General features: G+C 44.8%; 1 protein-coding gene across 2 annotated transcripts in view; it reads left to right on the top strand.

Moving 5' to 3' along the window:
• Positions 1 to 5,078: 5,078 nt before the first annotated feature.
• Positions 5,079 to 12,259, top strand: part of STIM1 (stromal interaction molecule 1) — a 250,687-nt gene continuing 243,506 nt past the window's right edge. Inside the window, exon 1 of one of the 2 annotated variants that reach the window (XM_027866230.1) lies at positions 5,079 to 6,558. In XM_027866230.1, the coding sequence (XP_027722031.1) occupies positions 6,450 to 6,558 (109 nt within the window). In that variant the 5' untranslated portion in view covers positions 5,079 to 6,449. The remainder of the gene's footprint in view (positions 6,559 to 12,259) is intronic. The other variant, XM_027866231.1, reaches the window with a different exon arrangement.

The following is a 12,259-nucleotide window of genomic DNA, read 5'->3' as shown; positions in this document are numbered from 1 at the left end:
TTTACCTGAGGTCTGTGAATGTACTTTAAAAATATTTTGATAACTATATTTCAATATATTTGGCTTCATTTATAATCGTATGTATTTTATTTTACACCTTTTAAAACATATTCTGAGAAGAGGTTCACAGAGTTCACCAGATTGCCAAAGGGGGGATCCATAATAAAAAAAAAGTTGAAAAATAAACCCCTCGATCTATTAGATTATAAGCTCCTTATAGACAGTATGTATGTCATTTTCCCTTATTGTATCCCCTGAGCTGAGCCTAGGACCTTCTACATAGTAGCTGTTTAATTAATGTTTGCTGAATTAATTTTTTTTTTCCAGGAGAGAAAGAAGTGAGGATTAAGTGAGATGATGGATACAAAAGTACTTGGTAACTGATCTATGTGAGAGTGAGCTACTATTATTAAAGAAAAAAGAGGTCACTATTATCTGTAGTGGGCAAGGAAGGCTTCATGGATGTGGTGAGACTAGACTTGGCCCTCAAAGTTTGGCAAGATAGGGATAAATATAGAGAAGGACGTTCCAAAGAGGAAGTTGGGAACCTGGGGGAGGAGGAAAGACTGTAGAAGAGAGCCCATTTAATAACCTTGTTAATCTAGTAGGTATTTATTAAGTTAACTATTATGTACAGAGAGTCCTGTGCTAGGTCTTAGAGGGATAGATAAAAAAAAATGCTTTGGATACTCTCTCTTGTGGAAAAGCAACTTTAGGTGGGGTGATGCTATCCTGGAACCTTGAAAGTGAATGAAAACTCTACCTTCTCCCTGCCCAAGTCAGTACCTCCTTCCCTGCCTGAAATCCCTGGTTAGGTGACTGAGTAGGAAGAAGACAAGGACATAGGAAAGCTTTTTCTGTGATTCAGAGTTGACTCAGATTTTAGTAGGAAGGATTAGCAAGAGAGAATTTCCTGACCATGACATTGGAAGGGGTGATCAAGGGAGATAGAGAACCATGATTCATAGGATTATAGGATTTAGAACTAGAAGGGACCTCACAGACCATCTAATAAAATTTCCTCATTTTAAAGGGTGAGGGAGCTTAGTCCTGGAAAGGTAACTTAGGATCATAGGTTCATAGATTTAGAGCTTTAAGGGACCCCATAAATCATCTGGTCCAATCCTTCTTTTTTTCTTTTTCATCTCACTGTATTTATTTTCTCTCTCTTCCAACCTCCCCTTCCAAACTGGAAAACAAAACAAAACAAAATCCTGGTAACAAATATGTATAGTCAAACAAAACAGATTCCCACATTGGCCATGCCCAAAAATGTACATCTCATTCTGCATTTTGAGTCCATCACTTCTCTTGTCTGGAGGTGGGAATGATGCATCATTATCAGTCAGTTCCCTGGAGTCATGCCAAACCTCTCTTTTTATAGATGAAAAAACTGAAGTCTAGACAGGCAAAGTTGCCCAAGGTCACAACAGTAAGAATTGGCACAGATGATATGAATTCAGGTCCTCTCATTTAAAATTCAGGGATTATTTGACTGAACTGTGTTGTCTTTCTTGTCTTCTACCCTTCTGAAGTATAAGGGAAGGGCCTTTGCCTGGAGGCAGAGGGATTGGTAAGAAGGTAGACATCTGGTAGAGGCCATAAACTCTTGCTGTAAAGATTAGGCAGATGTTTATTTTGCTTGCCTTTCCTCTTATCTCCAAAAAGGTCCAGCTAAACTAAGCTGATTATCAATCTGCAGTACCTATATAAGATGCAAATACTAATTGGATGGATTCCTTGGATTGCCCATCTAACTGTATGTTAAAGTCTGTTTAACAGTCGTGTTACTCTGGGCTTGATCTTTCTCACATCTTAAAATGAGAATATTTTACTAGGTGATAGCTAAGAACTTTTCCAATTCTAAATCCTATGATTCTATGAATTTGTGATTGTTGTTCATCCTTTGTTCTCAAAGAGGACCAATGACATCGAGGGTGATGTGTTGGCTTGCTTGTGAATTGGATGTGAGGCAGAGCTGCTCAAAGTTTCCTCCAAAATCATCAAAGTCTAGTGGCAAGACAAAAGTCAAGATGACTGGTGATGGTGCAGGATGCAAATTTTATGATTAAGTAAAGAGTAAGGTGTGCATGGAGAAACGGTAAGGAGAGTACAGACTTCTTTTTCCAGCTCAGTCATAGCTGCAAGCTGCTGCTTCAGACACCAGGGGGCACCACATGCACTATAGTTGAAGACTGGAGGCAGTCCTCACGATGTCAGCTTTCTGATTCTCCCTACAAACCTAGGCTTCAATAATTTAATGGATCTGTGATCTCATTTTGGATGTTCACTCCATTAGTGTGAATCTTAACTCCTCTCTGAGTTCTCATTCATGGGATTCTTGTCTTCATCCTGTCTTAAATCCTCAGTAACTGGAGAGCTTTCTTTAGTTCTTTTAACATTTTGTAGGTTCCTCTGCAGCACTCAGATTGTCCATCTGTTATCTCTTTCACTTTTGCTACAGGAATCTCCTTTTCTGAATTAATATTTTCTGTATGATGTTCACTACACAGCATGGTGTAGTGGATAAAGAGCTGGTCTAAAGGCCAGAAGAATCTGGGTTCAAATTCTGCCCCAGACTCATACTGGCTTGTTTGACCCTGGGCAAGTCACTAACTTCTCAGTTTTCTAGGTAAATCTAAAACTATAAATTGCCAGCCTGCATTTGTAGAGGGAATTTCCTTACCTGGAGCTCTTCATACCATTGAAATAATAGATCCATTCCTGTTATCATTATGTAACTTCTTGCATAAAAGTCAATGCAAGACTAATGTTCTGTAGCCTATATTAAGGGCATATAAGATTCCTTGATAGTTGCAACCACAAAGAAAACTTTGTTTGACAATCTTCTGATTATAAATATCATACTTTAAGGTTTGGAAAGCATTTTTATAGTATTTCATTTATAATAAGTAGTTATTATAATCATCTCCATTACAATCAAGCAAAGCATGAAGTGGGAACATGTGGCCTGGTCAAAGAAGTTCCATAGTCTCATGGTAGATCATTTGTGAAGAGTCCAAATGGAAGAGGGATCCTCTATGGATGGTGCATTTTTACAGCTGTTTCTGTCTTTGGATAATATTGTGCCCTTAAAGCCCCAGAATATTAGAGCCTCCTCAGTGAGATCCAAGGATATTAAAAAGAGCTTGGCCTAGCAAATTGCATGAAAAAACAAATTTTTAAATACCTATTTTACAAGACTGTGGCAAGTAGTTAGATAGGCAGTGTATAGTGTTTAGTCCCACATCAAAATCTCTGAAGATTCAACATTGTGGGTGATCCCTAAACCTTAATAATAACTTCCATTTCTGTAGTACTTTCTTCACAATAGTTCTGTGAGGAAAGCAGTGCATTATTAGCCCCATTTTGTAGATGAGGAAACTGGCCTACAGAGAGCAAAGGGACCTTCCTCAAAGACATACAGCTAGTAGGAAAGCTGACCTCAATTTCAGCAGAGGAAGCCAGAATTTAAACCTGGCTCCAATGACTCTAAAACCAGTATACTCTACTAAACCACAACTGCCACTTCTATCAGGGTATCCCCATTTTATGTCATGTTCATTAGAATGTAATATCCCCAAGGACAGGAGCTGCTTCAAGTTTGTCTGTCTTCCTAGCACCTAAACCAGTGCCTTGAACATAGTGGGAACTTAGTAAATAAATGTTTATTGACTTGAGTGTTATATCTGTACCCTTCAGCATTAGAACTGGTTGGTAATCATGATATCCCTTCACATCTGTGAAGTGCTTTATCAGTTTTTCTTGTAACAATTACAAATACATTTTATTGATTTCCTTTATTTTTTATTTATTTATTTTATTGATTTCCTTAAAAATAAATTTTATTGATTTCCTGGATTTTCTTTATAACAAAGAATTTTACTTTTATCAGTTTTCAAAGCATTTTCCAGTCTATTACTTCCTTTGCTCTTCACTGAAGAAGGCAGCTCAGGTGTTATTCTCTCCATTTTACTTTCTCCTTTTACTAGATTGCAAGACTGAGCGCAGGAAACATGACTTATCAAAACTTTGTATCTGTCCCAGGTCCCACTTTATTGTAGATAATTTTCTCCAAGTTTCTTTGTATTTTCTTATCTGTTACTCATACTCAGGAGCCTGGCCAGTTTCATTCTGAGGCATTGGGTAGGTGTTTAAAAAAATGCTCTTTGAAGTCATGAATGGGATGATGTCTCACCTTGGCCTCATGCATTCCTTAGCAAATTGTTCAGGTCATGCTGCAATAGAAAGATAGCAAGTGTCTGGCCACGAGGCCTCCATCATTAGAATGTCCTCAGAGACCGTGTTTTTACCTTTCTTTGCCTTCTCAGTGTTTACTTATGTACCTGACACAATTGTAAGTTCTTAATAAGTACTTATTGACTGATAAGGGGGATCAGATTAGAAAAGAGAAAGTGGGTGGATGGCTCATAGCAGAATTCAGGTGGAATGCACATGTCCTCTCCAATAGGGAGGAGATACTTATTCCTTTAAGCATCTAGCAATATTTACCCTAGAAAACCTGGATAATAATACTCAAGGGATTCTCTCACCCAGCTTGATCCCTGTTACAAGCTCGGGCACGTGCCTGGTCCTGAAGCCCCTCCACTTATCCACTAGGGGACGCTGGCGCGCAGGCGCTGCTGTGAGAGCGAGATGGGATCCGATTGGTTAGGAAGCCCCGACGGTGGGTGGATCCCCAGGCCGGTCTTGAAGAGGAAGCGTGCTCTCATTGGTTACAGGGTGCGGAGGAGTGGGCGAGGCTTTGAGGAACCGGACGGCGGGCGGGCGGGCGGGAGCGCGCGGCGGCCGCGCGCTGGGCCGGAGCGTTGTCGTTTCTGTCTGCTGGGTGGTGGCCTAGACGGTATCAGGGAGGGAGGAAGAGGCCCCAGTCCTGGTCCCATCCTGTCACATCCAATTTTCTGAGCCTCGCTGTGGGGGCGGGGTCAGCGGCCAGATCAAACTCTCGGTTTCCCGCCCCACGGCGAGGCGGTTATCGCGGGAGAGCCCATTCACTGGAGGGGGAAGGGAGGGCTCCCGGGAACTGCTCATCGTGGGGTAGGTGGGAGGGAGGTGCTGGGGAGAGAGGGATTCTGGAAGAGACCACTGTGCGTGTGTGTTGGTGGTGATGTGGGCAGGAGGGATCCTTGGAGCACCCCCCGGTAGGGTAAGACTAGACTTAGGGCTCTAGTTCCAGGAAGGAGCGACCTGGGGCCTGGACCACCGGACAGCCATAGGGAATCCAGAGAAAGGCCTGTCCCAGCGGAGGCCTGCAGTACTGGGGGCTACCCGGCAGGAGGCTGGCCAGAGTAGGGTTATCCAGGGAGAATAGCTCGGCTGGGCGGGCAGAAGGCGGGGCTTATACGCTAGTGCGTCCCAGGATAGGCCGGCCTTGCAGGGGGGCGGGGCTCCAGCTCCTTTCCCTCCGCCCCCTCTCCCCCGCCTGGCCTGAGCTCAATTCGGGGAGGGCTTTGGGATCCGGGAGCTGTTCTGCCCTAGCCCACCTGGTCCAGAGCCAGGCCCGTCGGTGCTGTGCTCAGCGGGGCTGAAGGGGCTGGGGTTGTACAAAAGCTCGGGGCAGATTGCAGCTGAGGCTGCTGCTGTCTTTCCTGGTGGGTGCCAAGCCAAACAGGCGAGGTGGGGGGGTGGCGCTTAGCCCAGTTTTCTGACCAGCCTGCTCCGTCGGTCAGTGCGTTCCCTGGGAGGGCTGAGCCAGGACCGGCCTCAGGGATCGAACGCCCTGAACTTTAGGTCCCGTCCCTTCTGGCCAGGAGGGCATCCCGGAGTCTCCTTGGGAACTAGGGTCCGTCGAGAGCAGTGGTTTTTCTTGTCCCGCATCCTCCAGTCCCCTGGCGCCGCATTCAGCTTGCTAGCGTGTGAACCCCGTGGCCTTCCAGGTGGGGAGGTGGGGGGCGTTGTTGCGGGCGGCGACGCGACTGACACGGCCTCCACAGGCTCCCTCCCTCCTCCCTCCCTCCTTAAACTCTCCGGAAGCGGCAAGTGCTTTGGGAGGGGGAGGGGGGTAAAGCAGCTGCGAGGAGTTGGAGCGCCCAGGCCGTCGCTGCTGCTCGCTGCGGGCAGAATTAGGCTGAGACGGGGGCCTGGCTCCGGATACCCCCACCCCCGGCTCGGAGAGCCTGACCTTTCCCGATAACGGCCGCTGGCAGGACAGACAGACTGACAGTGTTCTGGGACTCGAGAGGAAGCTGCGAAGCCCCAGGACTTTGAGGCGTGCCCGGAGCTAGCAGGGACCTTCTCCGGGCTTGGGGTACAAGGAACCCCAATACTTGACTTTCACCCTCTTGCCCTCTTCCAGCCCAGCTTTGGGCTGCGGAGGTGCCTTGGGAGGCTGAGAGCGGGAGCCGCGCGGTGTGCTGAGGGCCGGGCTAGGCCGAATGCTGAAGGAGAGGGCGTCCAGGCTCCCCTTACCGGCCGCGTAGCCTTCAGCCATGGATGTGACCCCCGGCCTGGCAGTCTGGCTCTTATGGGCGCTCCTTCTGCACCATGGCCAAGGAGAGAAGCCTCCAGGAGCCAGCCCCGAGGAATCAGCAGTGGCAGGTAAGGCACAGGGGCTGAGAAATGGAGACTGCCTCTGAGTTGGTGATGGGGGTGTTGGCCTTAAAGTCTCTCATCCGAAATTTGTAGAGAAATGACCTTCTGGCCTCTGCTTGATAGCTACTTTTTCAGGGGCCCAGAAATGCCTAAGCTCTATTGAGAATTCATCTTTTAATGCTCTTCAGAATGCTTTGTGTTTGGTGTTAAAGGGGCCCTCTTTGCCTCAGTCACTCAAGACCCCTTCCCAGTATTCCTTGTCCAAGAGAAATTATTTAGATGAAAGACTAGTAGCTAGGACAGCCATCTGCAGTGGGTTTAAGCACTTCCAGCTTTGAGGAATAGTCTGCCTTGTGGTTAAAGAAACCAGCTCAGAGAGATCCTATCCCATCTCTCCCAGGAAGGCCACCTCTTTTATATAAGGGCTTTTTTCCTTGACAGCCTATAGAGAGCCTGTTCTCCCTTAAGTTCTGTGGCTTTCCCTTGACTTTGTCATGGAAACAGTTAGCCAACCCTGAGAGCAACCTAAAAGTGAGATTCATGGTAAGGGGGTTGGTGTAAGGAAGAGCTTAGAGCTCCCTCTCACTGCTTTATTGGCGACCATTACAATTCTGGGCTGTATATGAGTCCTAGTTTTCTTTTCTAGGCTTGCAGGTCTTTGTCAGGTAATAGTACTAATAATGTTGCAAAGAACATTCATTTAATTTAATTGATTTTACAGTGAGTTCAAGAGGTGAAAAAATAATTCTCCTTCCCTCTTCCCACTTCCACGGGGGTTCTCTTAGAATCGTGGCACCAGCTGGCCTAGGACATTCAAATCTGTCACTCTGCATGGGCACTGAGCTCTGAGAGTTGGGAGAGTATATGGGCTGGGTTTGATGGTGATCTCAGGGTGTCTGGGCCCCCCGCATTAGCAGCATGAAAAGGAATGTAGCTTGTGGTTTCGGGGGAGCTGCAGAACTGCTGTCATCATATGGAGGAGTGGGATTTAGAGACTCTCATTTTGTCCTGTGGCTCCCTGAACTTTCCCTGCTGGAATAGGATTCATGACTCTCGCCCAAGAGTAGGAGTGTCTACCTATTTTCCAAATGGAGTGAACCTTATGAAAAAGGCTTTTCTGATTTGGACAGATAGGCCCTTGAAGTCAGTCCATCCACTTGTATAAATAGGCTATGAATGTGTGTAATACTTACCCATCTATGCTATAGACCCCTACTTCTCCATGCTGGTGCTCACTCAGGGCTGTTGGGTGATCAGTAGCCTGAAGAGGTAAGATTGTGAAGTAGGTGAACCATCCAAAACTACTGTCGACTCTTCATGTTAAAGATTTTCTCCTCCTAGGTGGTTCCCTGTATTGTAGCAGGGCTCAGAGCCTTAAGCTAATGAAGTGCTGCTGTTGGTAGAACTTGAGGCACAAACAGGTAGTTTTTTCTCCCCTTTCTGGGAGGCAATGGGGCAAGTATTGCTTGAAATCTTATTTTAGAGGCTGCAGCTTATTCTACTAGGCTTAACAACTGGCCCTGTTAGACCCTAGACCAATCTACCTATAGGCCTTTTTGTGTTCTTTACATCTTTCTTCATATCTGGCCTTTTCTACATCTGAACCTAAAACTTTCATTTTTGGTCTTAAATTATTGTGAGACTGCCTCCATCCCCTCCAACCAGGTTGTTGAAAGCTGCAGGTATTAACTACTATATAGTACTGAGTGCACGGGTTACTATTGTTCTTCTGTATAGCTTTATCTTGGAATTGGGGCTCAGGCTGGTAGAATGGGGAAAAGTACTAGATTTGTAGTGTGGACACTAGGTTTGAATCCTAGCCCTTATGCTTACTAGCTATGGGAACGTGGACACTTCATCTAGCCTCTGAACTTTTTTGTTTCCTTCTTTGTAATTTGTTGTTCAGTCATGTCTGGCTCTTTGTTACCCCATTTGGGGTTTTCTTGGCAAAGATATTTGAGTAGTTTGCCATTTCCTTCCACAGCTCATTTTAGAGATGAAGGACTGAGGCAAACAGGGTTAAGTGACTTGCCCAGAGTCACACAGTAAGTATCTGAGGCCAAATTTGAATTCAGAAAGATGAATCTTCTTGACTTCAGGTCTTGCATTCTAGCCATTGGGCCACCTAACTGCCCTTGCTTCTCTGTAAAGTGAGAGTAATTAAAACTTGCACTACTCTCTTCATAGAGTTGTGAGGAAAGTATTATATAAATCTTAAATATACTTCAATAGATCTGTTATCTCATAAATGTGAGGTGGCGGTTATTTATATTGCATATCTGACTCTAGTTTTTTCCTTGGGGACTGGAAAGGCAGTTAACTATGCCTACAGGAAGCCTTTTCCAACCCTTCTTAATTCCAGTGCCTTCCCTCTGTTAATTATTTCCTGCTTATCCTGTATATAGTTTGCTTTATATATATTTCTTTGCATGTTGTCTTCCCATTAGATTGTAAGCTCTTGGAGGGCAGGGGCAGTCTTTTACCTCTTTTTAATTTTAATTTTATTTTATTTTTCTTGGTGAGGCAATTGGGGTTAATTGACTTGCCCAGAGTCACTCAGCTAGTGAGTGTTACGTATCTGAGGTTGGATTTGAACTCAGGTCCTCCTGACTCCAGAGCCGGTGCTCTATCCACTGCACAACCTAGCTGACCCTTTTACCTCTTTTTATGTCCCAAAACTTAGCACAGTGCCTGGCATATAGTAGGCTCTTAATAAATGTGTATTGATTGATTGAACAGTCACATAAAGGTACCTGGGGGAGGTGCTAATTGCAGAACTCCTTGGGGTAGCTTGGGAGGGAAGAGTACTTTAGTTTTTCTTTGTGCCCCTCAGAATGCCAGGAAGCAGACTTCCCTTCTCAGAGTTCCATGGCAGTTAGGGAATCTGTTTTGGGAATAACTTGCTATCTGTTTTGCAATTCCCCGTTCTCTTATTGGACCTACCTTGGGCAGCTGAATCTGTGGATGGGGTGACCTTGTGTGGCCTGTGTGAACTTGGCGTGATCTGGAGAAGTTGGTGTTTTCCTGAGTAGAATAAGTCTTGGGGCCTTTTTGTATGTAGGTGGTGCCAATTGGAGAGGTAACAGTGTGAAGGAATCAGGGATCTCATCCTCTGCCCTGGAAATTGATCCTAGTTCTTCTGGTTCCTTTTAGCTCTATAGGTCCTGACATTCTCATCCATCAAGAAGGCAAGACTAGGAAGTGGCCAGAGAGATAGATTTGCTTTCTCAGTCTAGTACTTTTCTCTTCTAGTCACACGTGTGTGTGTGTGTGTGTGTGTGTGTGTGTGTATGTGAAGATAATGGTTTTTGTAGGATTTATTAAAAAAAACAACAACTCTTTTATTTAACAGGCATTTGAGGCACAGAAAGATGTGCCTTCAAGAGGAGATGGGTGGGTACAAATGGTGTCCCAGTCCAGGCATTGAAGAGGTAAGGCCAGCCCTGATAGGTATACTCAGGTGGATTCTAATTCACTTTTTCATTATTTCATGGTGCTTTACTCAGCTAGTCCTGAGCCCGCATTCCTTAAAATTGGTTGGAACCTGGTGCTTTCAGCAGGCTAGGTTCTGGGCTTGCCTGCCTTTTAGGCAGAACATGTCTTTGGGTTCCCAGAAAATTCTAGGGTTGAATGTGAAGGATCAGAGTAATAGCGACCAAGTTTGGGAGATCTGGGGATTAGAGATAGGTTGGAGCAGTGGTTCTAATCTCAATTTATGGCCCTCTAACTTTGAATTTGGTTGAGACCAAGAGTTGCTGTACATACAGCCTTGTCCAAAACGCTTGAGAAAGAGCCTCCTGGAAAGAGGAACATTATATTTATGGAGCACGATAAAGGCAGTGTGGTATGGTGGAAAACCAGTAAGTTAACTAGCATTTGCTAAGCACCAGACACTGTGCTAAAGTGTTGGGGATACAAAGAAAGGGAAAAAAGAGTCCCCTGCTTTTTGTTTTGCCTTTACAGCTTACTGCTTGTGTAACTTTGGTCAAGTCCTCTCCTTACTTTGGGCCTGTTTTCTCATCTGGAAAATGAGGGATTCGAACTAGATTATCTCTTAGAGTCTCTTCTAGCTCTAACTCTGTGATCTATCTTTGCCTGTGAAATTGTGCTGAAAAGCAGGCTGGGCTCTTACTCTGGGGCCCTAGTGAAGCAAGTTCCTGGCAGCCCAGCCCATTGCTGATGCCTCCAGCACTATAAATGGCCTTGCCATCTTGGGGGCTGTGCTGTTTTTAGCGCTGGGTGGCTCCCGGAACTGGTCTGGGGCCAAGGGCAGGTGGGTAGAGTTGGAGAGAGAGGGGCAGAGCCTGGAGATAGGTCAGGTCAGCCTGACTAGGCTTGCTGTTCTATTACTGTTATGGTCTACTGTGCTAGGCTTTAGCTTAAAAGTTGATACTTCTGACGAGGTGGCTAGGCACCTAGGTGAGCTTGGACGTTTAGTTATTTGCTAGCTAGGCAGAGCTTACCACTTCCAGGAAGCCTACTCTAACTATTCTAGCCTTTCTTTATCTTTTCTTTGAACTCCTACAGCCTTTATGGCAGGGGATGTTTATAGAATCATAGGTTGGATAGATATGGAAGTAATACCTAATTTGTAAAATGGGAGAAGTTGGATTAACAGGCTTGTTAGACTGCTAGATAAAGAGAATGCTATATAGGCTGGCTAGATTTTTAGTAGAGCATTTATCAAAATCTGTCATACTATCCTTGCGGACCAGATGGAGAGAGGTTGGCTAAATGATAGTAAAGTTATGAAGATTCAGAACTGGTTTAAATAATGCCTTGTTCCAAAACAAAGTTACTAGTGGTTTCATGTCAACTTGGAGTGTTGTCTCTAACAAAGGGCCCAGGGTCTTTCTGCTTGACCTTGTGTTGTCTAACACTTTTATCACCAACTTGGACAAAGGTGGAGTTGACATGCTTGTTGAATTTGTAGATGACAAAAAGTTGTGAGGGACAACTAATATATTAGAAGATAATATCTAAAAGGATTTTGAGACAAGCTAGTATAATGTCAGGCCAAATCTAGTTGAATGAAATTTGATAGGGATAAATGTAAAGCTTTACCGTAGTTCAAAAATAAATCTTTCACAAGTGTTTTGGTAAAGTGTGGCTAGATAGAAGTTTATCTGACAAAGGTCTGAGGGCTTTAGAAGAATTCAAGTTCATTAAGAGTCAGTGGTGTGATATAGCAGTTTAAAAGCTAACGTGGGGGCAGCTAGGTGGCGCAGTAGATAAAGCACTGGCCCAAGTCAGGAGGACTTGAGTTCAAATGTGGCCTCAGACACAACACTTACTAGCTGTGTGACACTGGGCAAGTCACTTAACCCCAGTTGCCTCACTAAGGAAAAAAAAAGCTAATGTGATTTTAGGTTGCTTAAAGACAAGCATAGTATAGTGGCTAGGTCCTGCCAGAGAGGTTCTGTTATACTCTGCTGTGGTCAGAACACAGCTAGAATATTGTGTTTAGTTCTGGGTGCCACACTGATGAGCTGAAGAGCGGGCCTGTCCTGTAATTCAGACTAACCTTTGTAACGAGTGCTTTCTGTTTGCTGAGAATGAGGTGCTATAGGAAAACATGGTCTCAGTTTACAAGCTCACTCCCAGATTATGGAGTCAAGATGAGTACATATGAAACACTTAATGACCGAAGTTGCGTATGGGAATGGCTGCTTTATAGAGCAGAATAATATGAAGTTATGGCATAGGA

Source organism: Vombatus ursinus, unplaced genomic scaffold, assembly GCF_900497805.2.
Source record: "Vombatus ursinus unplaced genomic scaffold, bare-nosed wombat genome assembly UNPS02014780.1, whole genome shotgun sequence".
NCBI classification, from domain to species: Eukaryota; Metazoa; Chordata; class Mammalia; order Diprotodontia; family Vombatidae; genus Vombatus; species Vombatus ursinus.
This window is presented reverse-complemented; position numbering and strand designations above follow the sequence as displayed.